This window comes from Falco naumanni, chromosome 4, assembly GCF_017639655.2.
Source record: "Falco naumanni isolate bFalNau1 chromosome 4, bFalNau1.pat, whole genome shotgun sequence".
Lineage (NCBI taxonomy): Eukaryota > Metazoa > Chordata > Aves > Falconiformes > Falconidae > Falco > Falco naumanni.
In genome coordinates, this window is record NC_054057.1 from 109,281,992 (window position 1) to 109,309,366 (window position 27,375).

General features: G+C 38.1%; 1 protein-coding gene across 9 annotated transcripts in view; it reads left to right on the forward strand.

Moving 5' to 3' along the window:
* Positions 1 to 27,375, forward strand: part of IQSEC1 (IQ motif and Sec7 domain ArfGEF 1) — a 351,634-nt gene that overhangs the window by 296,083 nt on the left and 28,176 nt on the right. For all 9 annotated transcript variants that reach the window (XM_040593160.1, XM_040593161.1, XM_040593152.1 and 6 more), the window contains 3 exons: positions 4,756 to 5,038; positions 8,751 to 10,015; positions 24,589 to 24,750. In XM_040593160.1, coding sequence (XP_040449094.1) covers positions 4,756 to 5,038; positions 8,751 to 10,015; positions 24,589 to 24,750 — 1,710 coding nt within the window. The remainder of the gene's footprint in view (positions 1 to 4,755; positions 5,039 to 8,750; positions 10,016 to 24,588; positions 24,751 to 27,375) is intronic.

The window sequence follows — 27,375 nt, forward strand, 5'->3', positions numbered from 1 at the left end:
TAGTTCCTCTTTATATGCATGTAGTCTTGAAGATAAGGTACTGGGCCTCAGTAAAAAGGCAATTTTTGCATTTCTGGTTATCATCTCTCCTTCGTAGTATAGTCTGTCTAAGAAGTAAATGCTTGTGCCTGTGGATCCAAACATGCAGTTTCTCTGATCATTTTGCAATTACTGTCAGTGGAATAAAGTCTATACTTACAGAAAAAGTGTGGAGTTTGCTCTTCACTGCAATTTAGGTCTTGAGTACTCTTTCCAGTATTCATTTTGAGCTCAAATATTGACATTTTCTTGCTTTTCAAAATTTTGTCTTTATTGTGCTCATTTTTGGTTTTGCTAAGATAATAGTTAGGCAAGATTTGAAGGAAAAGGAAGGTGTAAATATAAAAAAAAGAAAAATAAATCAAGGAATAACAGTAGATATTCAAAGAACCTGAATAATACATTGTTTTAAAATGTAATGGTGGGTTTAGTGTGCTGCTTACTAAGTACAGCCTTTGTGATCAGAAATAATAACTGAAAGTATAAAATGAGAGACAGGGGAGAGAAGACCTGCCAGGTTTTTGCTGCTAAAATGCCCGGAGAGGAAATGTTTTGTTTTGGTCATGGCTAACCACGCAACTAGGTTTGGTGATTAGATGGAGGGAAGGAGGAGACAGAGCTTTTTCTTATTAGGTAATTATTGAAATTACTTTAGTACCTGAATAGTGGGAAATAACTATTAAAAAAATTTACCTTTTTCTAGCTAGCAACATCATGTCCTTCATGTTTTGTAAGCATGGGTTTATTATATACTACTTTAGTCCAACGATACAGCCATGTACCGTGTTAGTCAGGTTTGAATTCTAGGCAAATTAGTTAGAAAAGCAGCTTTTGGCAGCCACTGTGTGCACATTGGTGTGAGTCTTTGATTCAGACAGAGCAGTGAGCTTTGATTGTGTCGCTGTTAGAGTGCAATGTGCATCTTAGCTGCACTGCGGGGACGACCCTTATCTCACCGCTCTGCTGATGAAGCCAACAGATCCCACTTGCATGCATGTATGTCACTTCAGCTGATGTATTTTAATTTTAAAGTGTTTGCAGAGTGTGTGACTTAGCCTTCACAGGAAGTCTAGAGCCATACACACAAAAAAGAAAAGAAAATGCCTGAATCCATCTATATTTGGTATTTAATACTGGTTTATAGTCATTAGTAAAATTAATCTGATTTTCACCAATAGTTTTATATATCCATTGAGATATATTAGAAATACTGTACCCGGTCTGTTTCTATTTTTCTGTAAGTCTTTCTTCTTCCCTATTATTTCTTGATACAGTGGTGTTTTGGTTTGTTGTGGGTTTTTTTTTAACACTATTACAAGTTGAGGTTTATGCAGGAAGAAACTTCCAGTGTTAATTTCTGATAAAATTCAGCCCTGATTCGGTCAGGGCTGGCTGCTCTTTCAAAAAAGTAATTGAGGTGTACAAAACCCCAAAGATTTTCCGTGGCTCTGTGTTAAAGTTTGTTCATGCAAAGTCATATTAATAGTACTGATTATTTTTAAATAATTAATTTCCATTTTCACTCTGTAGCTGCTCCATTTGGTGCTTCTTTGTAAAATACTGGCAAGCAACCTTTTTCTGGCTTGGCACATAATGAATGTCTATTTTCTGCTGAAACAGGAGTGTGATAAAACAATTGGAGTTCATAGAATGAAAGGTTAATTTCAACTGTTTTGCATTCTCCTAATATTACACAATTGGAATATGCAACATACTGCCAGTCTGCCTAGTAATATGCCATCGCATAGTGCAGGGAGATGAACCAAATTTGTCTGCTGGATTGTTTTAAACACTGAAATTATCAGTAATTCTACTGAACATGTATAGTAGGTGGCAGATGCCTCAAATTAGAGACCTTTATTAAGAAGTTTGGTCTGCTTCCAGTTAGGGCTGTGTCAAGTGTTATATTCTCTATTTTTGCAGTGTATTTAATGTACTTCATTTCTTACGCATCTGCCAAAGACAGTGTGTGCAGGGTGGCTACTGGAATTGAAGTGGTGCTGGAGAGGTGTCATAACTGTTCCCCTTGTCATTGAGGACTTACTCTTAAGTTTTGTTGCAAACCTGGAGCAGAATCCTTGACGTTTTTGGGTGGCTGCATTTTTAATAAGTAGAAGATAAAAACCACCCTTGTAACTGTGCAGCGGCTGGCTCGTGGTCTGAGTCTGTTTTGAAGCAGAAGTATCCTTTTTAGCGAACACTCTCAAGATAGACATGGGCAGGATGATTCTCAATTCCCTGCTTCCGTACCACGATGTTCTGTGTGCACTTCCTCCATAGTGGAGCAATACAGCTTGTCATCCTTAAAGCCTCACGCAGGTCGTATTTGTGGAAATACTTTTTTTCTTTTTTTTTTTTTTTTTTCCCCAAGCATATGTAAATTGGTAAAAAGTAGAAAGCAAACTGCTTTACTTTGTCAGTGGAGTTTCATTTTTATGAAATAACTCGTCTGAAGCTTCAGCTGCTCTTACTGGACAAGGAGGAGCTGAATGGGAGAAAGCCTTCAAATACACAGTACAGACCGTGCATGCTTGTTTGCTTTAAAGGGCTGTCGTATTGTTGTGCAGGAGGCTACCTGTTGTAAAAGATAATTACTTCCCTGTTTCAAAGGTCAGATGTGATGACAGGGAATAGGCCTGTGAGCAAACTGAGATCAAGCATTACAGTCAGTCAAGGATCATGCTTACGTCTGAAAAAAAAATATTAAAGACTAAAAATAAAGAAATAACCCTTTACTTTAATCAGAGCCTCAGGCAGACCCCCTTCCATTTTTTTTTCTGATTAGGCCAGTGCCCTTTTTGTTGATGAAAATTAAAGTGATCCATTGAAGTTATCATTATTAAGATGTCAACATGAAATTATAATCAATGTGGAAGGGTTATTAAATAGTTCACAATTTAAGGGCGAGGAAGGCAAAAAGTCATAGAACCTAAGAAGGGGGAATAGTGATAATGCCTGACTTCCTGTTAAAAACAAATTTACCATGGCTGTATGGAAAGTCCTTACAAAGAAGCTTGTGATGAGGAACCTGTGAGGTACAAAACAGTGTGGCCTCATAGTTAGCAGAACAGAGAAATGTATTTCGGTATTTAAAGAGAGAATGTGAAGCAGTTCAGTACCTTACTAATTTCTTTAATGGATACTTCAGAGAGAATGATTTGTTTGTTTTTAATGGGTGGTTACACAGTTTCAATGTCGCTAGCAAAGCTCTGGATAGTTTATCATTTTTAAGTTGAAAGCCAGCTGTATCATGGAGGGAAAGGGATTAGTTTCCTGTCAGCTTCCTTTTTGGAAAAAGTAATGAGTGCACACTGAAAATATTTCCAGCTTGGGTAAAGTATGTTTGAAAATACCTTTTGGGCAGAGTCATATTTTGATGGGCAAGGAAAGAGGACTTGCTTTCAGTTTTACATGTTTATAGAAACATTTTGAGAAATCTAAGGGGCCTTTTTCTCCTTTGCTTTAAGAAGTACACGCTGTTCAAGCTAGGAGAGTTTTGCCAGTGTTAATCTTGATCTCTTCTGGCACTGCAGTCCAGTGGAGAACGTTCTATCGGAAATCGCTCTGTACTTTGAAGGGATTGCTGTGGTATGTGTATGCAGCAAAGGTCACAGCATTTCATTGCTGAGTGACAACAGGAGCGCTTCTATTTTTTATGTTCACGTACGTGTAAGTGAAAGCAAAATAAGAAATACAGGGTGTGGTGGGAATGTGGGATTTGACTCCTTTAGAGTTTGGGTGTACCTGTTCCTAAAACAAAAGGTAGTGGAGGTGCTGCAAATGTTTATATTCATGCATGTGTGGAGTGTTTACTAAGTCTTTTGAATGATTAAAAAAGTAAAATTTTGGTTTTCTACCAATGCTCTGTGTACACAGAATAAGGCAGATAGTAAATATTTATGTGAAACATATGAAAAAGATGGAAGAGTGAATGTGCATGCCCTATTGCAACGTGAGAATGCCCTACTGTAAATATAAAACAACAGCAAATTACTATTAGTCATCACTACTTCAGAGTAAACCTTGACTAGGACTCAGTTTTTAAATGTTTCCTGTTGTGTACAACTCTTAATATAAAAGATTTTTTTCTTTCCTTTATGCCTTAGCAATAACAGCATTCATGTGAAAACAAGGTAGTTTATTTGCCAGATAGCTCCTATTGCATTTTCCCTGCCTGAAACTATTTTGCTTTCGTTAGCTAGAAACACCATCCCTTGGGATGCTTTACTACAAAGCATGTCAACAGTGTCCCATGGGAGCAATCTTTCACTAACACAGAAACAAATTAGATTTCTCCTGTAGGTACTTTTTCCCAGCTTCAGTTTCTAGAAGCATAGTAGCTCACGAGATCCATTAAGTCCCAAATCTCCATTGAGTAACATGAAAGTAATCCTTTTATGTCGAACTGTAATATAACAGTAGGAAAGTATTGCTTTTATTTGTCAAAGGAAGGAAAGACACAAATAAGCATTTGTCATTTTGAAGTAGAACAACTTGGAGAAGAGCAGTTTTGTAAGAAATTAAAAGTTTTATTTTACACAGTGGTTGCTGAGTGACTTAGGATGTTATTAGTAATTGCTGTATAAAGTTAAATAACAACAAAATGTGCTGGATGTCTACATAAAATGATACTAAGTAAAACTATGCTATTTGTTGCTGAGGATTTTCCTACAAAATACTCACCTGAGGATTTTCCTGTCTTTTCATTCTGTGTAGTGTTGAGGGTGAAGCTCCAAGCAGTGAAACTGGCACATCTTTAGATAGCCCATCTACTTACCATCAAGGACCTATAACACACAGTTCAGCTATAAGTCCAGACCATTACGATCATTCTGCTTACGGGCTGTATTCTGTCTCCCCTGGACAACAAAGATCTCGAAGGCCGAAACTTCAGCACTCAACATCCATTCTGCGGAAACAAGCAGAGGAAGAAGCTATTAAAAGGTCAAGATCACTTTCTGAGAGCTATGAACTCTCTTCAGACCTACAAGATAAGCAGGTATTTGAGCTTTGTTACTTAACTTATGACAACAGCAACATGTCTGTAAGCTGGGAAAAATCTTTTCTAGCATCCCTTCAGCTTTGATGCTGAAAATACCTTTTTTTCCTTTGACCACCGTAGTTTGAAATAGTCCTACATCAGCATTTCTGAGGTTTTTTACTATTTTTTTTCTGTGTTGTCATCCCTGTGTACCATACATCTTCTCTGCTTCCTGAAGAAAGGCATAAAAGATAATGTTAACAGTGTTAAAAAAAACAAAAAGTTCTACTAGGAATTATGATTTCAGGCTTGGGACAAGTACTAGAATGTAATAATGCAAAATATTTTTCTAAGAAAATTAGTCATTTTGAAACCTGGATATCTTTGTTGCTGAAAGAAATTAAGAACTTACTGCAACTGGCACACTCATATCTGTGTGGTGAATTCAAAGTCTTAATTGGTTTTACTCAACTAGGCAAAACTCCCATGTGCTTTAAAAAGAGCTGGGTGGAAGCTACACAGATCTTCAAAGCCTTTGTCCCTAAAAAGGCACTTCTGTAAGATGGCCTCTGCCATTCCTTTTAAGATTTATTCTGAATGTAGTCGTATTTGAAAGATGTTTATTGCCATGTAAGTTCAAATTTATAATTTGAAAATGATACCGTAATATCTTAAGGTAAGCAAATACGCAGGATGCGCTGCATTTCACTGATAGATGCACAGTAGCTGACGCAACAGTGTTTGTCGGTTGTGAGTTTGGAGGTTTTTCTGTTGGAGATCTTCCTTGCCACAGAATATTTTGTTTACTGTGAATCATTGTGCTATACTGGAAAGTCACTCCAACTTGTATGTTAACATAGCGACAGTGGAAGCAGGCAAAATTCTGCAGACAGGGAAGTGACGTACTCCTGATTTTGGACGATGTATTTGGTAGTCCCTAAAATTTATAGGGGCTATATCTCATGTGCCAGCTGTTTGTTCTGAAATTTCAGGTTGGAGGATCGTATAATGTTGTTCCAGAGAGACTTGGAAGAACAGAGCTTGAGCTCTGACTTGAAGCCGATATTTGGGATAGCAAGTATAAGTTTTGTTTAGCCTTTATGATCACCAAATTCTATATTGGAGTGGATACATACCAAATTCCTGATTCCTGATCTGGATTATGCCAGTTTTGTTATTACATTGGATTGGACCTCCTTGTGAGATCTGAAATGTTACTTCCTTTTCCACCTTTAGCAGTCGTTTTCGCTCGGTGTCTCGTAAGGGATTGATACAGGGTGTAAGGCTTACTGAGGAGGTCTGCTGCACTGCAGGTATTCCATAGAGCCTAATTCCATCTGTCGTTTTAGGCTGGTTTGATAGAGATTGAGCACTGCAGATGTTACATTGTATTTCTTCAGGGAGTCCTACAGAACAAAAAGTGACAATGATACATAAAGGAAGCTTGATACTAAAGAGTTGCTTACTGCTCTTGAAAATCTCTCATTAAAAATATCAAAAGATACTGAAAAACTATTTAGGAAAGTGTCCAAGGTTTTACCTAAAGGCAGTATTCATTAAGTGTGCATTAAATATGCATTAAAATTTATTAGCAATATTAGACACAAGTCTTATAAATCATCAAGGCAAATTCAAAAATACTTCCAAGTAAAATTCCCACAAAAAACCCTGATTAATTATAATCGATGATATTTTCTATGTAAACCTGAAGGACAACAGGTGTTTGCAAGAATAAAGTACATGTAATTTATTTTACAGAATACTAGATTTTGCTTTATTCTTTCACACCAGCTGTGATAGTTGTCTTTTCTTTAGCTGTGACATTTAATTTTGAGAGGAGAACTAAACTGAAAATTCAACATTTGTTTTGAGATTAGTCCAGCAAAATAATCTCTTATGATTTATTTAAACACACGTGACCTAATGTATGCTATGGATAGAAAGAGCAAATGTGTGGCAGCAGTGGCAGGGTTGTGATAGAAGTTCTTAATTATTTTTTTTAAAATCTTTAGAATGCCTCGTTGACATATGTAAATGTGGGGGTGATATAACCCCCATTGGGGGGTGAAAGGCTAAACAATTTTTTTAAAGACAAACTGTAGAAAATTATGCAGAGACTTACAGATTCCCAGCTCAGAGATCAGACACAGCTTTTTGAGCTTAGTTAAAGGGTGTTTCCAGATACAATCAAAAGAACAATTCCTTAGCAGTAATCTTGATCTGAGCCCATGTGGGAAGCTGGCCACCTCAGTTTATGCCAATAACTGTGCATAATACATTTTGCATCTAGAGTTAAAAAATGAAAATTAAAAAAAAAAATAATCAATTATTCATACTTAAAAAAATACCAAGGGGAATGGGAGCTGCTGAACCAGGCAATAGCACTGAAAGAAAGAAATCAACTACTCCCAAATGGTAGACATAATGGACTAGAAAATATTTTTAGTAACATTTAGTTTCTTCCATAGAAGGGGGATGAATCCCCTCAGCACATCGATATCTGAGCATAGCAATTATTTAGAGATACCTCCAAAGTGTGTGTGTGCGGGGGAGCGGCTTGTGCGGCTCGTGTGTGCAACTGCCTATAACATAGATAATTAAAACATGGTGTCTAATGAAAAAGGGTACCTGGATTTGCAAGTGAGGAGAAACGACTTTTGAATCATTGGAGTATTATGGAAATTGCATGGACTTATAAAAAAATGCTGCCAGAAAAATGGTGGGTTTAATTGTAGTACTAGCCATATTGCTCTGTCATGGATGTTTTGTGTTTGTGAATAATATGAATGCAGCAAAGACTAATCAGAACAGAAATGAAATGTTGGGGAAAAAATGAAGTAAAACTTGTTATTCACCTTGTTCAGTGATTTTTTTATTTATTTTTTTTTTTTTAAGAAGCAATGCTTTTCATGTTTTGGAAAGAAAGGTCTGAAATTATCTAATGAGTATTCCAAAAGTATTAACATGTCATTTTCACTAGGTTAAAGCAATAGCATTTATAATGTATTTATTTTGCATATTCATTCTGTTAATTGGAAACACTGTCAATGCTGAGTGCAATTACAAGAATGAAAATAGATTTGAATTTGTATTTAGAAAGCCTGAAATATGTTCTTGGTTTGAGGAAGGCTCTGTGTGTGGATATTCCATCATAGAAACCTCTCTGGAAGCCTGTGGTCTGAGACACTTGGTTTTGCTTTGATATCGGGCCTGGGTGAAATTATGCTACCTGGTTCTCATTCATGTGGAAGGTGATGCATACATGGAAGGGCAATGGCCACTTCTAGAAATTACTTCCAAAATATGGCAGTTTGCATTGTACTTGGATTTTACTTGTCTGCAGTTTTCCCTACAGAGAAAGAATGACTGCATCATGCTGCACTAGAGTGCTTGATCTTGTCTGCTTTGACATGGGCACACCAATGCTAACATGTGAAAACCAAAATTTATACACACACACACAAACTGTCAACACCTTAATTTTATATGACAGTATTCATATATTGATACTTTTGTCTGTGTTTCTATGGTGGAATTTAGAAATGACTATTTGGTTCACTATATGTGCAGTTGTTCATCTGGAGCTTTGAGTTTTTACTTTCAGAAACAGTATACACTTTGAAAAATGTCTGAAAATTAAAGTTGTTAAAAAGAATTACTTTTTTATTATACTCTAACCTTATTCCAACCTGCATCAAGTTACAAAGTAATTGTGTTCACCCTTTCACAGGTGGAAATGCTAGAACGGAAATATGGAGGCCGTCTCATAACTAGACATGCTGCTCGTACTATACAAACAGCTTTTCGCCAGTATCAGATGAACAAAAATTTTGAGCGTCTTAGAAGTTCTATGTCTGAAAATCGTATGTCAAGACGCATTGTACTGTCCAATATGAGAATGCAGTTTTCCTTTGAAGGACCTGAGAAAGTCCATAGCTCTTACTTTGAAGGAAAACAAGTGTCTGTTACAAATGATGGGTCAAAGCTGGGATCCCTGGTACAGTCTGAATGTGATGACCTTGGAGAGTCAGCTACAATGAAGTCTCCAGCAGCATCTACTGATTTTGCTGATGCTATTACAGAACTGGAGGATGCTTTTTCCAGGCAAGTGAAATCCCTTGCAGAATCCATTGATGATGCACTGAATTGCCGTAGTCTACATTCTGATGAAGCCCAGACTCCGGATCAAGTCAGAAGTCGTGAAATGGAAAGGGATAGTTGTGCTCAAACTAAACCAGCAATTCACAATGTGGATCACAGGAAGCTTGATGAGATGACAGCATCATACAGTGATGTTACGTTATATATTGATGAGGAAGAGTTATCTCCACCCCTTCCACTTTCGCAGTCAGTAGACAGACCGTCCAGCACAGAATCTGATTTGAGGCTCCGGTCTGTGAACTCTTCTCAAGAGTACTGGTCCATGACCCACAAAGATGATAAGATAGACACTGATACGAGCTGCAGGAGTACCCCATCACTGGAATGTCAGGAACAGAGGATGAGAATGGATCATCTACCGTTGCTAACTATAGAGCCACCCAGTGACAGCTCAGTGGACTTGAGTGATCGCTCTGAGAGAGGCTCATTAAAGAGGCAAAATGCGTATGACCGAGGGATCACTAGTCAGCAAGGAAGCCCAAAACACATCCCTCACAGTATTCCTGCCAAGATCATATCGCGAGAGGAGCAGGAGGCGAGACATAGGGCTAGGCCTATAGATAGCCATTTAGCTATCAATGGCACAGCCAACAGGCAAAGCAAATCAGAGTCTGATTACTCTGATGGAGACAATGACAGCATCAACAGCACTTCCAACTCTAATGACACGATAAATTGCAGCTCAGAATCTTCTTCTAGAGACAGCCTAAGGGAGCAAACCTTGAGCAAACAAACATACCACAAAGAAACTCGCAACAGCTGGGATTCCCCTGCCTTCAGTAACGATGTTATCAGGAAACGCCATTACAGGATTGGACTGAATCTTTTTAACAAGTAAGTACAGCATTTCCTCCTTCTCTCTGTGTTTGGTAGAAACATAGCCACTGAACCAGGAATATTTTTCTTGTATCAGATAAGTAAGACTGGTGTCTGATACCGACTTTTCAGTGAAAAAAATGAGCTGCTGAAAAATGGCCACAACAGAGTGGTGACTGTTCATGTCAGGATACTTGCACATTGATACCTTCATAGTTAAACAGCTTCAGGGGAAATGAAAAAATGTAATTATATATATGGTAGTAAACTATTGAAGAAGATGGATTGGATTCCTTTCTTGTTGAAAAATATGGTGGCTAAATCCTGATTCATTTTTGGTGTTACAACAAATTCAGATTTCTTCCTGCCCTAGTAATGTGGTGTTACAACACTTGTCATATGGGAATTAGAAATGACAAGCAGTGTAAGATGAGTTTCCTGTTTGACACAGGATGGGTCTGGAATTTGTTCTGTAGATTTCATCAAAACTTTGATACTAATGAACAATGTGCTGAATATTTTTACACTAAATGAATATTTATTATTTATCATAACATTATCGTCAAATCTGTATTTCTGCCTATGAGTGTTAGTTTTACCATGTATGGAGTAATTTAAAATTTGATAAAATAACTTACTCGAGTTTCTTTGTTTTATTGAAATACTTTCTTCTTTGGACACTCCCAGGTGTCTGTAGAAAACCATGAATATTATGACAGAGGGTAAAAAATAACATACTACTCCAAACTCTGTATTCAGATTATTGGAGTTAAACAGTTCTCATTGGAACTATCATAATCTGAAGATAAGAACAGCTGGGTAGCTGGCATTAGAATTCCTAGTTTTTCTTCACTGCTTTTTTAATGCCTAGTGTGCCAGTTCCCTTGCTGTGGAACAGGTGCAATTTACTTAAAACTTTTCTGGTACTAGTGCTTACAAAGCTTCTCAAAGCACTTAGGTGAAAGATGCCAAGTGCCAGACTTTTCCCCTATTTTTCTTTTAGATGCTGTTGGCAGCTCACAGTGTTTGTATAAGTTTTTGGAATTTTCTACACAGTACTTCAGGATTTTTGTATGAAAATTTTGTAGCTTCAGAAGTGCTAATAGATATTTCAGTGTGCTGCCATAGACCTTGCTTCATAATCTTCTACAGCTTTTTTTCAGCTAGCAGTGCTGTGATTTGTTTTGTTTGGATTAATAGGTCAGTGGTTCGTCATAATAATATGTTGTAATGTTGCAGACAGCTAAAGCTTTCTAAAGCTGTCAGGTGAGGCTGTGCATTACAGTACCAAGTATGGATCAGCCAGGTTTGGCTGTAAGAACTTTCAGGTTTGTTTTGTTATCTTTGTAAAAAGTCAGTAGGCCTTTAAGGAACCTTTTAACCAACTGGCAGTATGTAAGTCATAGGATCTCTGCAGCTTTTGCTGCTCATAAAGTAGACTGGGTAGGAAGTTATATCAGTTTGCTGTTTTTTTAGAAGATTTGAAAATATTAACATCCTTGGGGGGGGAGGAAGGTGCTGGTACTGTTTGGCTGACATTTAAAAGACTTGGCGTTTGCTCGTTTTTTTGCACAGTAATTAAGCCTGAAGCAGTCAATGACCAGTGAACTTCAGGCTTGATAATACAGTCTTGTGAGTCAATTGCAGAAGGGTGTAAGAAAAGAGGTGAATTGAAGAAGTGCTCAAGCAGCATGCAGGGATGAATGAGAGCATTGGAAATTGTCAGATGCTTCTAGTGACATGCCATGTCAGTAGGAGGCTGAAAGTGAAAAATCAACATCAGGAACAGAGAATAACAGAGGCTGTTACTTGAAACACATCTAAGTGATCTTGCTGCATAGGAGTAGTACAAGTCTTGGCAGTGAGCTCCTGAGAGGATATGTACTCCACCCATGCGGAAGGACTGTGTGCAGGACCGAAAGTAGTGCCTTTGAAGTTACCTATTACAAGAAGTCAAGTTTTTCTTCCAAATGTCTGCATCTACCAGAGGAAATTTTAGGGATGTGTTTTACAAGAAGTTCATGTTAATTTCATTGCATCTTTAAAATCTTCCTTGCAAATTAAGTTCCCAGACCTTAATTAAGAAATAATCATGTCATTTATTTCTGGTACATGAAGCTTGGCTGAAATGCAAAGAATTTAGAACCTTAAAGAAGTGCATGAATTGCAGTAGTGTAAATACTTCTGCTTTGTTCACTAGGAGTGTTGAAAGAATGAAATTTTTTAAAGCATGGAAAGTCACTATCCTCACAGTTGAAATTTCAGCAGTTGCTTTATAATTTTTCTGGTTTTCCTATTACAATAATAGAAGCCAAAATCATTACAAAAATCAGAAGCCAAAGTGCAGTTTTCTTAGCAGAAGCCCTCTAGTTCACTTAAATGCTATTATATGCAAAACATGAGTAGCATGAAGGTCCTTGGAGAATGGTGAACACAGGATAGTAGAGAAAAAACTATAGGGAATTGAAAACCATTTTTCTAGGAGTTCTACTACTTGACCATAGAATTTGTTTCAGGCTATAACTTGATGCTCAATTTGGAATGTTAATGTTGATTAAACTAGTATACTTTTTTAAAGATGTTTTGTGGTATCCACTATGCTAGAACATAAAGTATTGCCCAAGTGGGATGATTTCTGCCAAAGAAATTGCAACTAAGTAACAGCTTCTGTACATTCTCCTATTTTTGAACAGCAGTAGTGATTTTACCCTGTCAATAGGCTGTCAGATTGTGTGTTACCATTCATTGCTTTCCTAAAGGAAGGCTTGCAGGTGCATGCCCAGAGTGCAAGGCTCCCAGGGAAGCGTGGTAAGGCCAGCTGTGTTGAATTAGGCATTTTCTTCAGTGTAGTTTGAAAGGGATGTAGTCTGGGAGAAATTACACTGAAAACCATTCCTCCCTTATAGGCAGAAGGAAAGCACTACCTAGAAAGGTTTATTTTGCAGGCTCCAAACCCTGCCAATGCAAATCCAGCCTTTGAGACCGGTTTGCTTATAAACAAGGCTTCAAGAGGCCTTTTAACTGCTGCTTTAAAAAAAAAAAAAAAATAGAAGGGAAAAAAAGTAAAAAGGGCTGTGATTTTATTCTTGCTTTGACTGCAGGCTGGAAATACCAGGCTTACCAGTTATTGCAGCCCAATCTGGTAGGATTTTCAGGTTTCATTCTGCTATCGGTGCACTGATGGTTCTAACAGATTAAATAGGACCGAATGGTTTAACCTCAGTAGGCTGAGGAAACACGGCCTGCCCTTGGGTCAGCTCTGCAGTCAATAGCAGCAGACTGTAATTCAGTGCACAGCTGTGTGCGTAGGCAGTAAATTGCCGTATTCCCTTCTGTTGTGCCACCGTCATGGTGGCAGTAACTGTGGCTCCTTGCCAAGTGCTTGTGGCCACCAGGTATGTTTGTTGATAACGCTGCCCTCAGTTCCTGCCTCCTTAAACTGCAGTGGCGTGCCCAACTGGGCCATGTCAAATAGTGCAGTGTAGTGATTATTCAGCGTTCTCTTGGGCGGGGGGTACAAATGCTTTCTGTATTAGTAAAGTGTTTTCAGCAAAACTTGGAGAACATTAGAGTGGTTGAAAATTTGATTCAACTGTACCAATAAAATATTGGAGATTAAAGTGCATTTCTTAGACTCTTTTGTTAATCTAGGTGACTAGAGTCATATTTAGTATCTCCTTTGCTATATCAAGTGTTGGAAGATGCTGTCAAATGTCCTGTCACCTAGCAGTGTTCCTATGGCATTGTGATTTCTTGCCACAGGTGCCAGTCGTGCTGGTGCCAATTTCTGGCAAAAAGTGACTCTGAAGTACAGCTCGTGGGCCATCACCACCGTGCTGCTCTGCTTTTTATGTTGTAGCAGAATTCTGTTGAGGGCTAATTTTGTGTAGTGTTTTGTTGAAGGCTTTGTGGCCTAATCTTACACATACATCTTGGAGGTAAATTAACATAACACCACTTTTCTAGAGCAGAGGGTAGGCGATAAATATTTTTACAATTAGTTTTCCCAGATGCCTTTCATCCCCGGCCCCCCTTTTTTGTCCTTTTTTGCTTTCTGGAAAGGGTAGTGACAGATGGAAGACTGTTACCCATGTGTCCATGGTCCGTTACAGCATAGTGTTTTGAAGAGTTTTCTGTAGCTTCATTTATAACAGGCTGTTATCAAAGTCCCCACTATTCCAAAGTTCTCTCCAAGGATTTACTGACGGAGCTAGAAAGGCATGAGTATCTGTTTGCATTATGCAGTGATCTATCATCCTTTGACCTGTAAGCCCTGAAAGCCCTATTGCCTTCATTTATTACATGATGGGGATGATTTTATTAAAAATTTAAAAATCACTATTGATGTGAATTGGGTACTCAGTCCAGGAGCAGACTTTTTAAAACATGTCCAGATTCCTTGGAATGTTAATTTAAATATTTCTTTATTTTACTAAGCAGATATGAGAGGAATTTGGTGAGTGCTGGTGGGATTATGCCAAATACAAAATTGCAAATTACAATTTCTAGCTAAATACTTGTTGGAGGTCTGAGGCACACAGTAGTAATATTTGTGAGAAGGCACATTTTTCATTTTCCATGAAAGCAGCTTGAACTGTTCCGCAGAGGTATGCTGTTTCCATCATTTATACGTAGGTAGAGATTGAAGATGATTTGGGTTCCTAAGCACTTACGTTCAGAAAGTACTGCAAACTTTTTCTCTATTTGAAATCCATAAAAGTTGCCAGATATTATTAATTATTTTTCTTTAAAAGAAGTTTCACAAGTATCCATTAAGTTTAAATACTGTAATAGGTGTACTAGTCTGATGTTGCTCCATTTACATCAATCACATGCTTAATTTCACATAAGACATTGAACATATTTACTGTATTGCTTTTAGTCAGGTGTCGTGGCATCCATTCAGCATTCTAACATCTGGTCTGAAAACATCTAGTTTTAGACTGTCCCTCTTAAAATTTTATGTTGAAAGCTTATTGGAAACATTTCTAATTGGTTTAGACTCTGTAGTTGCAGATGAGTAGGAAGGAGAATGTGTAAATCAAACGGAGTTGGTTCTGTTTACCTTTGAACTAATTCTTACTATGTCAGCTCTTCTCTAGTATCTTTGCAAATTGTGTATCTTCTGTGATTCAGTAGAAAGAGGAAGGGGGAGACAAGAGGCTTGTTCAGGATTTTGCAACACAGCCATTTGCCATCCTCCTGTATGTGCTGAGAGGGACTTTACTGTTCTTACAACATCTGGACTGCAGATTATTCAGGCACAGATGGTTCCAACAAAAATTAAAATCAAAGCGCTCCATGTAGCTTGTCCTCTAACATGCCGAGGAGTTAGTAAGAAGAGAAGAATGTTCTTAGCATGACTCTCATTATTTCTGAAAACATTTAGCCCTAAGTGAGAACACCCAAAGGAAAAAAAAATAAAAAGTGCTCTGTGTGTTTTGCTTTGTTCTGTACGTGTTTTATCTTTTCTCCCCGAGGACCCGATTTTCCTCCTTTTTTTTCCAAAAAGGGTGCTTTGATTAGCATACGTTATGTCCTGCCTATAAAAACCAGCCAAAATGAATAACACTGGATTCAACCAATAGTGTATATGAGCGCCAATTTCAAATACAGGCACAAGGATTCCCTTTATTGCCATTAAAAGAAAGTACAAACTTTACCAAATGTTGAAAGCAAATTTAGCTTTTGAAAGGCTGCGCTATGACCAGCGGTAACTGTGTGCGAGTGTCCCTGGAACCATGCAAAAGCCATTACCTCATCCTCGCCGCCAGCTCCGCCTGCCCTTACGCATTCCGGGCACACATCTCCCTCCCGCTGCTACGTGCCAGGAATCGGTAACTGGTTTGCTCTAACAATGCCTGGGTGCGTGCTCAGGATGTGGTCAGTTATTAGAAAATGACCCTATGAATGGAGGAATTTGACTGGGTGAGCAGCTCCCAGACAAGCATCTGATATGACTCTGGATGCCAGAATTTTAATTCCTTCCCACCCATCCCACTCCCCACCCCCAAATCTCAAGTGACTAAATTTTGCAGGTGAAAAATGTGAGCAGCTGCCTTTGCAGGCATACAGAGGACAGTCTGAACAGGGAGTTGGGAAGGCTGCATAGGAACCCTGGGAAGAAGAGTTAAGGAAGAGAGAAGGGGGCACCGACTCTTTCCTCTTGTTTAACAATTCACATCTATCTACTGAATTGAAGTTTGGTGGATCTGGAAATTAAAAACCTGTGTATCTTTAAACAGTATTTTTGCATTGCCAATCTGAAAGGTATCCATTTTAAATGTGTCAGTGTTTCCCATTTGCAATCAGCACAGTTGCAGAAATTGAAGCTGAAGTACTTCTGTTATTTGTAACTGGGGTGAGGGTGTGGAAGGAGAATTTAGGGCAGGGGCACTAGAAAACATTAAGATAGGGACTGTTCCTCAATTTCAAGGACATAGTCATCTTACTGTGTCATTCCTGACTACAGCTGCATAAACATGAATGTAATACTCAGCCCTGGCAAATAGTTCTGAGAGAGCCAGCAGGTTTTTCATGTATCTTGTCTCAAAGTGGAGTATATTTTGCTCTGCTGGCAGCTACACACTCTTTTCCCTACTCTGAGAAATGCAGAGGTGCAGTGGGGTCAGAGGAGGTGAGAAAATCCTCAAAGAGTATTTTGTTCCATTTATTTAGGTAAAATATTTCCTTCATTCTTGCAAGGAAGGAAGAAGCGGGGCGGGGGGTGGGGAGTAGACTGTCCACTGCGGAGAGGGCGAATAACAAGGAGCTACAGAATCTGCTATGGCATGATGACTCAGGATTGGGTTTACTAGCAAGGACATGTCCAGCTACTGCATTGCAACTGCTCGGGGTGTGCCTCTCCACTGTGCTGGCTGCTTTGTTCCTCAGGGCTGATGCTTCTCATACAGAAAAAGATCTGTTTCTGAAATAGCTTTAAACTCTATTTCCCCTCCTTTATTAGAATAACCTAGGCTTTCTGCTTCGACCCTTTTATATACTGTTTAGTTTTCTAATAAGCTCTGATTGAGGTGATAGTTTTCAGGCAAGCCTAAACATGCAGTAGCAGTAATAATGTTTAATGTATAATTTTCTAGCACTTTACTAGGAAATGGTGACATGAAGAAACTAATTGATCAGACCAGAAGTAATGGTTAGAACTGTTTAGGTCAGTTGCCCAATTTTATGAGAACAGTTGCCTTGCCTACAGGGTTTCCTCTCTTTATTTTGCTCCCCCACCAAACAGAACTGGGCACTGAGATCACTTCCTAGTAAATTCCTTTGTTAGTGACATTGTGTATAAATTAACTTTCACTGAATGGAGGTTACTCCAGGTAATTTGGTGTAATTGCAAGTGAGCTGTGACCTTCACATCTGTGGTGGTAGGTTTTTGGTTTGGTCTTGAATGAACCTGAGAAGATTAACATATCATAATGTAGTGAGGAGAAGTCATCCCCACTGGGGGAGAAACCATAGGGTTCCTGTCCAAATAATGTGAATAACTATCTCCCCGTTTCCATGAGATGCAGAGAAGCTGTGAGAAATGTGCTGTTTCTTGGCTCGTTTTCCTGACCCAGGGACTCTTTCTTGTAATTACCAGAAGATGCAATTTACACCTAGTTCTTCTTTCTCTTCATTAAACAGTTGTGTAACATGAGAATGTTGCAGCTCAGACTTCCCAGTTTTCTCTCGTTTTCTTCCTTTCAGTCCCCTTCTTGCCTTGCTGCATAGTTGACTGAACCCTGGCAAGTTGTTTCGGCACTAGTTTGGGTAATATTTTAAGGATACTGGGTTTTTTCTTTTTTTCCCAGAAGGTTTAAAATAGACACAGTGATTCTCTTTGTTGCGGTAGCAGTAGGATATTCAGCATAAGTGAAAGAAGTACAGCCATTGAAACAAAATTTAGTGCCTGGCAGGCTGAGGAGAATGTTCAACTAGCTTGTTATTGCCAATTTGGCTATTTAAAAATATTTATCTTCTTAAATGATTCTAAGAAAATTCTTAGATTCTTGCTATTGAAAAAGTCATCTCTGGATTTTAACGTTAAACTAATGCTTAGTTTTGTGATAACTGTAAATATTTTAAAAATGTGATCTCTAGTATCAAAAGCAAGGAAGATTTATTTTTTTTTTTAACAGAGGGTTGGCATCATAGTTGGCAGTAAATTCTCCACCCCCAACATGAAAAGATTTCTTTGGCAGCAGCATGTTTGTGAACTGTTTCTGTTTGCAGTGTTGACAGCCTCTAAGAAATGTTTGTAGTTTTGGTTTGCTTGTTTTCTAGATTCTTGCAGCTTAGAGTCCTTTCAGTGTAGCACTTATGTGTGCCTAAATGTAAACAAGAAACCAAAAAGCATAGATGTGCCCTCAGAAATACTGGCATTCTTTCTGGATATTTCACCAAGCTTCTCATTTTCGGTCAGGCTAGCTTTATCCCCCTTGTCTCAGCTGTAAGAATAGTACAGTCGTCATTGTTTACATTGTGTAATAAATCCCTAGTTTACCTCAAAAGATACTTTTGGCATTGCTGGGTATTGGAAATCTAGACGTGGGCAAGCTGCTTCCTGGGCTCGTTTGTTTATTAATGTTTCCATTTCACAGCTCTGTTATTGTCTGAGCATCTCAAAGGAAATATTAAGGTTTAATGTGGGTTTGGGTGCTTGTAAGTTTTACATGTTTAGCAAGTCAGAAATAGGGAGGGCTTTATACACCTTTGTATTGTGGTTTTGTTGTTTATTTCTTTTTGAGGTAGTGATCACTATTCTCTTCTTCTGTTGGCCAGCATGGACACGGGCATTTTATCCACACTGTGGCTTGGTTAGTACAGCTGATTGTGCAGCTATGGCAGGAGCTTGACTGGATTTAAAAAACCGACCAAACAAAAAACCCAAACCCAAAATAGACCACCACAAAAAAATCCCACAAAAAATCCCCCACATACACAAAACAATAAACCCCCCTTTTTTTCTCCTAGTTCAGTTTGTCAGGAAGTCCTAAACCAGCAACAGGAATGAGTGAAGAGACTGGTGCCAGTACTGGCACTGCCACTGAAGTGCTCACCTGCCTACAGAACTGGGGTTAATGTGTTCTGCAGTAAGACTGGCTGTACCAGTAAGTCTAGTAGATAACAGCAAATGCTAAGTCTGTGCTGATCTCTTTTTTTTTTTACCATCTAGAATCTGACCAAACGTTTTCCTCTACCAAATTCATTTTTTTCATTTCAAAATTGGAAATTTCATTAATTCTACATTTTTTTTCAAACATAGTATTTCCTATAATTTTAAACCTAATGTTTTGAATACTTAGGTAATACAAAGCCTTATTTCCGAAGTACCACCAGCCTTTGGAATCTGGTATTACTTTGTCCCACAACAGCATAAGGTGGTGTATTTCTAACTGTTTCCTCAGTGTATTTCTAACTGTTTCCTTTTGTGGCTTAAACAGAAACCTCTGTGTTTGTCCTTGATCCCACACTACCTGTTGGGGTGTGTGAGCACATTTGCTGTGAACTGACTTGGGAAATTAGTCAGCAGATGCTGTTATGCTTCCCTTCTTCAAAGGAGGAGCTGTTTCTGACCGTGGCTTTCCTGTTTTCTCAAATTCTGGCAGGTCTTGAGCACCTTTGAAAAGAGAATTCAAGCAGAGGTAATGTCAAACCAGGGACTGGAATTTTGTGATTTTGATGGTCCATATCTAGTAATTCATGGAGCTTTAGGGCTGGGGTTTATCATTGGCAATACAGATTTTCTGCGACAGCTAGTTGCACACGGTGTAAATGATTGTAATAACATGTATCCTAAAGTTGTCTGTCAGTGATTCCTCCAACCAGGTGAAAATTAATTGAGACAAATAATGACACATTCAGAATTGTAGATTTCTGTATCACTGCTTTCTTTACTAATTCACTTATGATAACAGGAATATTAGGGATGCAGTATTTTTCTAAAGATTCTGTGCTGCTTATATAAATTTAGGGTTTCAAATGAGAAACTTTTTTTTTTTCTTTCTATATTTTCCTAACTTGGGTAGGGGATACTTCTCTCAGAAATGTCCCAACTTTGATATCATTACCCTATTTATTGTACTTCTTTTCTACCCCATACTCCAAAGGAGAACTCATTCTTAGGAGAGCCTGGTCCATCACTTAGATTAGCAAAACTCTTAAACATACAGACCTTTTTGTGACTTTTCCAAATTCAACCTGCATAGCTATTAAAGGAAGAAAACCCAGAACCTCTTCAGCTTCACCATCTAGAAACTCCCAACAAATGACCACTCTAATCAGATCTACATGAATGTCAGCAAGTTATATGAACTTACACTGAATCTACGCTTTCAGTAGTGCATGTAGAGCTTGCTGAGTAAATAAGCCATCTCCTACTAGTTAGTATTAGGCACAGGAAGGAAAGGTGTAATACTGACTAGGGGAAATGGCAGTGATGTGCAGGGGTTTGCTATTGTTTTGGCTTTTTAGGAATGGGGTTTTGGGGAGGGGAGGGTTTGGGGCTTTTCTGCTCTTTGTTTTTTTAACTGATGTCTGTGTGTGATTTTGTGCTATTCATTTCTGGCACGCACTTCTTCTTAAAGATGTCATTTTCCAGAAATTGCTGCAGGATTCAGCCTGTCTTCAGGAACACACAAAGTCAAAAATTTTACTGGATATGACCAGTACTCTAAGAAGCAGGCTTATTAAAATGTACTGTTTTCATCTGTTGTTCTGAAGTTTGCATTACTTTCTTCATCTATGTTTTTCCCCTAAAAGTCACTTTAAACCATCCTAAAGGTCTTGTTATTAATCAGTTTCTGGAGAATTCCTTAACCCTTTGTGTAACATCTGAGAATCCTATGTAAATATGTTAGTATGCATCTTTTGTGTTAGTTGTTTATTTCTTTTTCTTGAGTAGATTTCTTTTGATTTGTTTTGGTTGGGTGTTTTTGTGTTGGTTTTTTTTTTTTTTTTTAGGTAGAAGACAGTTTTAAACTTTATTTTTGGAAACAATCCTGTAAATACCAAAAGTTCTTTAAATATGTATGTTATCAGCTGTGTAAGGTGCTAGCTTCAGAGGATGCATTTTGATATTAGCTAATGTATTCAAATCTGAAAATAAATGCTCTGTGTACGCAGCTTTCGTGATTGCTATTTATAGACTTCTCATCTTCCCTGTTATTGGTAGGTGTAATTAACAAGCCATACTGGGAGTTTTCCTAATCACAAAAGACTCTTAGTTGTAAGTACAAAAAGCTCTACGCTCAGTTCTGAGTAGGCAGGATATCTGAGTAGGGTAACATGTCAGATGTCCTATCTCATGTGAAATCCATGATCGTCATACCTGCTGTCAGGGTTGGAGGGAGCTTACAACAGCAATAAAACTCCGCAGAACCTCCCTAGCTTAGAAGGCAAAGAGAGAGAGAGAGAGAGAGCGAGAGCGCATACTTCCAGTAAGCTGCTTAGTAAAATGTAGTTCATATTAAATTCAATTTCTTGGTCAAGAGTATTGAATGAATTCAAGGTTTCAGATCATCAAAAACAGAAATATGAAGACATTTTGTTGGCAAGCTAGACTTCGAGAACAGAAACTAGAATTATCATTTATGAGCTGAATGGGAAACCAGGGAGATGCCCATTGGATAGGAAAATTTTTCACCTGTAGTATTTAATACCCACATTTAGCCACAGAAATTTATTTTATTTAGAACTTTATTTATGCACGTGCCCACATAACCTTTAACCTTCAGAGTTCACCTGTGAGCCAAAGAGCATTCACTTTGATAACAGGAAAACTGAAAACATGGTAGGCTGCCTTGCTTAGCAAGTGATACCCTAACAACTACAGAGTGGTACCAGCTGCCTCTGGCTACTTGCCCTTTATGCCATCCTTTGGAATACACTCTATTGTAGATTGTCATTAACTTGAGGCAAGGTAGCAAAAGATGACCTGAAGCTGTAGGTTCTGTCGTTAAGTAGGTTACACTGCTAGTGCTTGCTCTAACAAATCCTTTATCCCCATTGTAGTGATGACTATCATCAGAACCTTCAAAGAAAAATCCAAGTAACATTATGGAAAGTTACAATTCTCATCTCAACAGGTAGTAGCAATTCTCTAGAGAAGCCCTTAATTCTTGAGTTCTTTATTTTTAGCAGTAGCTCTGTACTGGCTTAGTCTGGGTGCTTGGCTGTTGGCTGGGGTCAGCCCACAAGTAGCTCTTCAGTTGAGGTCATTCTCTAGGTTTGCAGTTTCTTTCTAGAACAGAACCACAAAGTTAACAGTTTTTAAAGGGCAGATTTCAAAATAATATGACACAATTTAATTGATCTCTAGTTGGCAAATTCAGTGGGTAGGGCCATGAATTAGAAGGAACAAAGTTTGTTCACTGTGGAAATGATTCTTCCAGGTTTGTTACTCTGAAGTGTATGCCACTACTACTACAGTTTGTTTTACCAAATAGGGAATGAGTAGTCTTCATTCTTACAGCTCAGAGTTTTCAGGTACTACTTTCATGTTATTACAGTTCAGAGTTTACATTGCTTCTGTGTTACAACTTTTGTAACAAAATGGACTACTTTCAAATAATCCTAGACTGCAAAACTTCCTGGTGCTTCACTTCAGCATGAAGAAACTATCAATGGGAAAAGAGCTTTTGGGTTCCAGTGTATTGCTAAGTGGATTTAGTCTGTTTTGGAGACTTACCTAGCCTGGCTTGAAGTGTATTTGAATGAAGTGATGTCATATCGCTGAACCAGAAGCAGACCTTCTTATGTGAAAAAGGAGACCCTGACTTATGTAAAATACAAATATGTAGGAGCTTATGCCAAATTAGTCACCTTTGTGATGATTTTAAATGTTCAGGTTTATGGGGATAGTAAGAATTCAAGTTGTGGTTTAGTACAGTGCGTAATGATCCAGCATTTTCTGTATCTTGAGTAAAGGTGATCTTTGGATCAAGTTGTGCTTTTTGATAGTGTTCTTTGTTTTCTGTTTAGACAATTGGTGGAGAGGCACTCTCCTGGGTTTTTATCGCTCTGAATATTAATGACAAATGTAACTCACTAACAAGGGGCATGGAGAAAACTATTCCTGGTTTTGTTGGATGCCATGATTTCAAATTCAGAAGGATCAAGAATTCTGTAATACAACTCAAAAGCATATGAACGTAGCAGTTATATTACTTACAAGAAAAAGGATACTTTTTGAGTATGGAGATTAATTTTACAAGATTGTATTTAGAAGATGATCATATGTTAATCTTATTTCAGATGAAAAGAGCCACAAAGCCTGATGCAAGAAATTGAGATTTGAGAACTCCCTGTTGATTAAATTATAGATATTCCTCTGATCTATCTAGCTCTTAATAGGGTATTAAGTGTATAATAGTGTAATGTAAAAGAATAGGAGAAGTGAATGGTGATGTATTTAGTAATGTTATTTGCAATTAAAAACCCTGAGGAAGGATTATGGTTGTATGATCAACCTTGTGTAAAAATAGTACAGTCACCTTGTCCTTTGAAATTGATTTTGCTTGCCTTAAAGGAAATATCTTTCAGGTCATCCAGCATACTGCAAATGATTTGCTCTTACAGGTGGACATTATATTATAATTTCTTACAAACTAAAGATGACGATGGACTTACTGGTTCTTTAAAGATTTCCCTTTAGTATCTTTAACAGAAATTATAGTTGTTGTATCACACTGCTGGAAGATGCAGCGCACAACGTGTGCTCTAAGGGGAATTTTACATCACTTTGAAACATAAGCAGCATTTGCCTTTATAAGCAGTAGATTTTATTGCCAGAAACCAATTCCAGCCGCAACCCTTCTCCCCAGCACACACCTCTTAATATGTTAAAGTCAGTAGCTTCAGCTTGCTTTGTTTTGAGATCAAAAATGGTTACAGCTAACTCTGGAGGTGACATATAAAGAGATGTAAAATACTGCAGAAACTATGAAGGCGCTTGTCTGAGGCAAAGAAATATGGGGCAATGGGTGTGTTAAAGGACAAGAAAAAAACCTAAATTAGATGGGAGTGCCACTATGTTTAATTGCTTCTTTTGGCATGACTGACAATTTTTTCCCCTTATTTTTTGTATTCTCATCTTGCAAGTTACACCTCTTCAGATCTTTTTGTTCAGTAAATTTAACTTTTGACAGCAGGGGGATGGGAGGTCAGGGTTGTTTTTTGTTTTTCTTTGCTTCTTGTTTTTCAGCATCAGCTTTTTAGTTCAGTTTCTGGAAGGTACATCTCTCCCAGCAGCAGGAGCATTTAATAGCTGATGTTGGGCTTGTCTTTTGCATTGACAAGTGTTTTGACTTTCATGCCTGAAGCTGCTTGCATATAAAGCATCTCTTTGGAAGGGTTATGGGGCAGGGAAATGTGTAATAACATGCAAAGATGTGTTTCAAAGCTAGTAAGCTATTAACAGTGAACAGTATGTTCTTACAGGATGGTTACATTTATCCTGAAACCATACTAGCCCGTACTAGTAGTATGTTAGTTAAAAGTGATTGGCAAAATTGTTGTAAAATTTTAATCAAATGCCTTCGGGTCCAAAGGAAGAAAATTAATAGTTTTGCATTCTCATTTCTCCTCAGAAAGCCTGAAAAAGGAGTCCAGTACCTAATTGAGCGAGGTTTTGTGCCAGACACTCCAGTTGGTGTTGCCCACTTTCTCCTGCAAAGGAAAGGTCTCAGCAGACAGATGATTGGAGAATTTCTGGGAAATCGACAAAAACAGTTCAACCGGGATGTATTAGAGTGAGTATTCTGTGTGGGGAGGAGGTAAGCATATTTTAATGTTTAAGTAAGACATGTCATCGAGCTGCAGGTAATAATGGTCTCTGAATGTTCTGCACTTACCTCTGGGTCTTGTTCTGAAGGAGGGGGAAGCCAGACTCTTAGGGGTTAAAAAAGAAAGCATGTACATGAGCAAATATTTATTTCTTTGCTTTCCAGCTAAGTTACTGTTTTTGTTATTGATTCAGCAAGATACTTGCAAGGATTTATATTCCCTGTACTCATGTACATTAACTCTAAATTTATGGTTTAATTTCATTGGCTTTAAAATACATTATTTCAAAGTCTCTTTCCTTCCTTGGGCTCTCTAATAATTTACTGACTGAAACAAAATAATATTATGTGCAACATAAGGCCTTATCAGTAGTGGAACATGAAAATAATTATTACAGCGAAATGGCTCAGATGTTAGGTAAACAGGGATTTCAGTGTGTACAGGCATATGCTGACAAGATCTATACAAAGTGGTTTTTTTCCAAAAGATTAGATAAACAAAAATTGTTTTAAAAAACAAAGAAATTCAAAGCAGAAAATTAGACTTTTAGCAGCTTGGTCATAAATTTTTAAACCTTATATACAGAGTAGAACAAAAAAAGCAGCTTTATATTAAGAGGGCGTTTATTTAAAACATGTATTCTTGTGGGGCTTTTTTTTTTTTTTTAACTTATACCTGACATACTGACCTGTAAACATGAATACATCTTAGTCCAGTTTTGTTCAAGGAATTATATAAAAAATTTAGTTAGATGTTTAACAAAACAGCTGAGAATGGGAAAAGCCCTGCATCTTGTCCATTAAGGAAGACTAGAAAAAATTCTGACCGCAGTTTTAAACAGAGTATAATGAAAGCTGTATGAAATTTGCATTGGTCTTTCTTGAGGACTGAATGTTGGTAGATAATATTGATACATTGCAAATAATTTTAAGGTTATGGTATCCTGCTACAAAGTGTCTGCCAACGCCTTGTATTTTCTTTGTATATTTCTTATAGACTGCTCTCATTGGCTTCTTATTACAGAGATGCTGGTCACTTTCTCTACAGCCCTCTTGATCTTGCTATTATGCCATCAGAACTTACGTATCTCAAATTGTAAACTTGAGCACTCTATTAATATGGCTAATGGCATGGGTACATATGCCATAGACCTTTCTTTAGAGGTCTTCTCTTCCTTTCCTGTGCCTTGGTAAAGGCTGCCTTCTTACAGTACAATACCCAGCAGGAAGCGGCAGAAGAGCCTCCCTACCAAAGCATGCAGCCAGCCTTACAATAGAGGAACAGAATATGGCTTGGTTTTGATGCAGTCCCTCTTCAGCATGAGTCATTATTAGCTGCGTGTAATGGTTGTCTGGATTTTGCAATTATGAGTCAGGCTAGGCTGAAGACTTTCCAAAAAGTGCATATTTTCTTATTTTTTAAAAGAAAGCAGTACAGGTCTAGGACAAGATGATTTATAATCTTAGATGATGCGTTTTGGAATCTTGAACAAATTGTTTGCCCTCACTGTCTCAAACAGATCAGCAGAATATGGGTAAGAAGTTTATCTCTGCTAAGCCAGATGCTGAGTCTGATGAGGTGAATTGTTAAGAGTAAGGTCATAATCACCTGCCTACAACCCCACAACAATCCTTTCATTGAAATTAATCTGTTCTTAAATAAGCTGTTTCAGCTATGCTTTGGGTCACGGAACCCCCTGTAAGCAGTGCTGTTATCTTGGTAGAGTTCTGAACCTCGCCTGCAAATGGGAACAAGGGTTTTTTTTCTTAAAAAGAGACAACAGAATAGCATTTTATCTTAAATATCACATTTACAGATTGGAGGTAGATTTTGTCAAACTGATAATAACTCCAGGTTATTACACAGAAAAGACATTTTAACAGGTGATCCTTTTTCTGTTGCACAATTTCAAGTGACTTGCTCTTGATTTGTGTTCAGGTTTCCCGGATGCTGTAAATTAGTGTGTTTTAACTGGCTGAAATCTTCTTTTCACTGGAGCTTAGAAAATGCTCAAGAGAGTAGCCTAAATTTTTGACCAAAAGCTGCATTCTGGGCCTACTGTAGTTGCTACCTGGTGGTAGCTCAAGTGTAAAGGCTTGTTTGGGTGGCGCAGGTCTGGCATGGCTGGCATTGATGTTGTTGCCCTGGCCAACATTTGGGGGACATCAGACACCCTTCCTGCAGCCCTGCTGTTCTGCAGTGAGCCTCGGCATTCTGTCTTTGCCTGACCAAGGAGTGCATGGTGTCACAGAGGTGTAGCTGAGGATCTGACCTTCTACTGTGTCTTGACTTTGCATTAGAAAACAGAAGTACAGACTCTCAAAGAAGGAATAAAATGAAACCACCATAAAGAACACTGTTAAAAGTGAGAGGGAAAGCATGACATTTTGTTACTCTGTACGGGACTCCCATCATTTCAGTTCATTACGCTACACAGTTCAGTGCAAGAGTACAGGCAAGTGGTACAGTAGGGAGCCAAGGCAGCTGTTGTTGCACTGGCTCCGCAAATGGTATATTCCACTCTTGCCCAAATTTTGTAAAGAGGTGGTAAGCAGATGTTAGCTACAACACTACTAGAAGACAAATGTGAG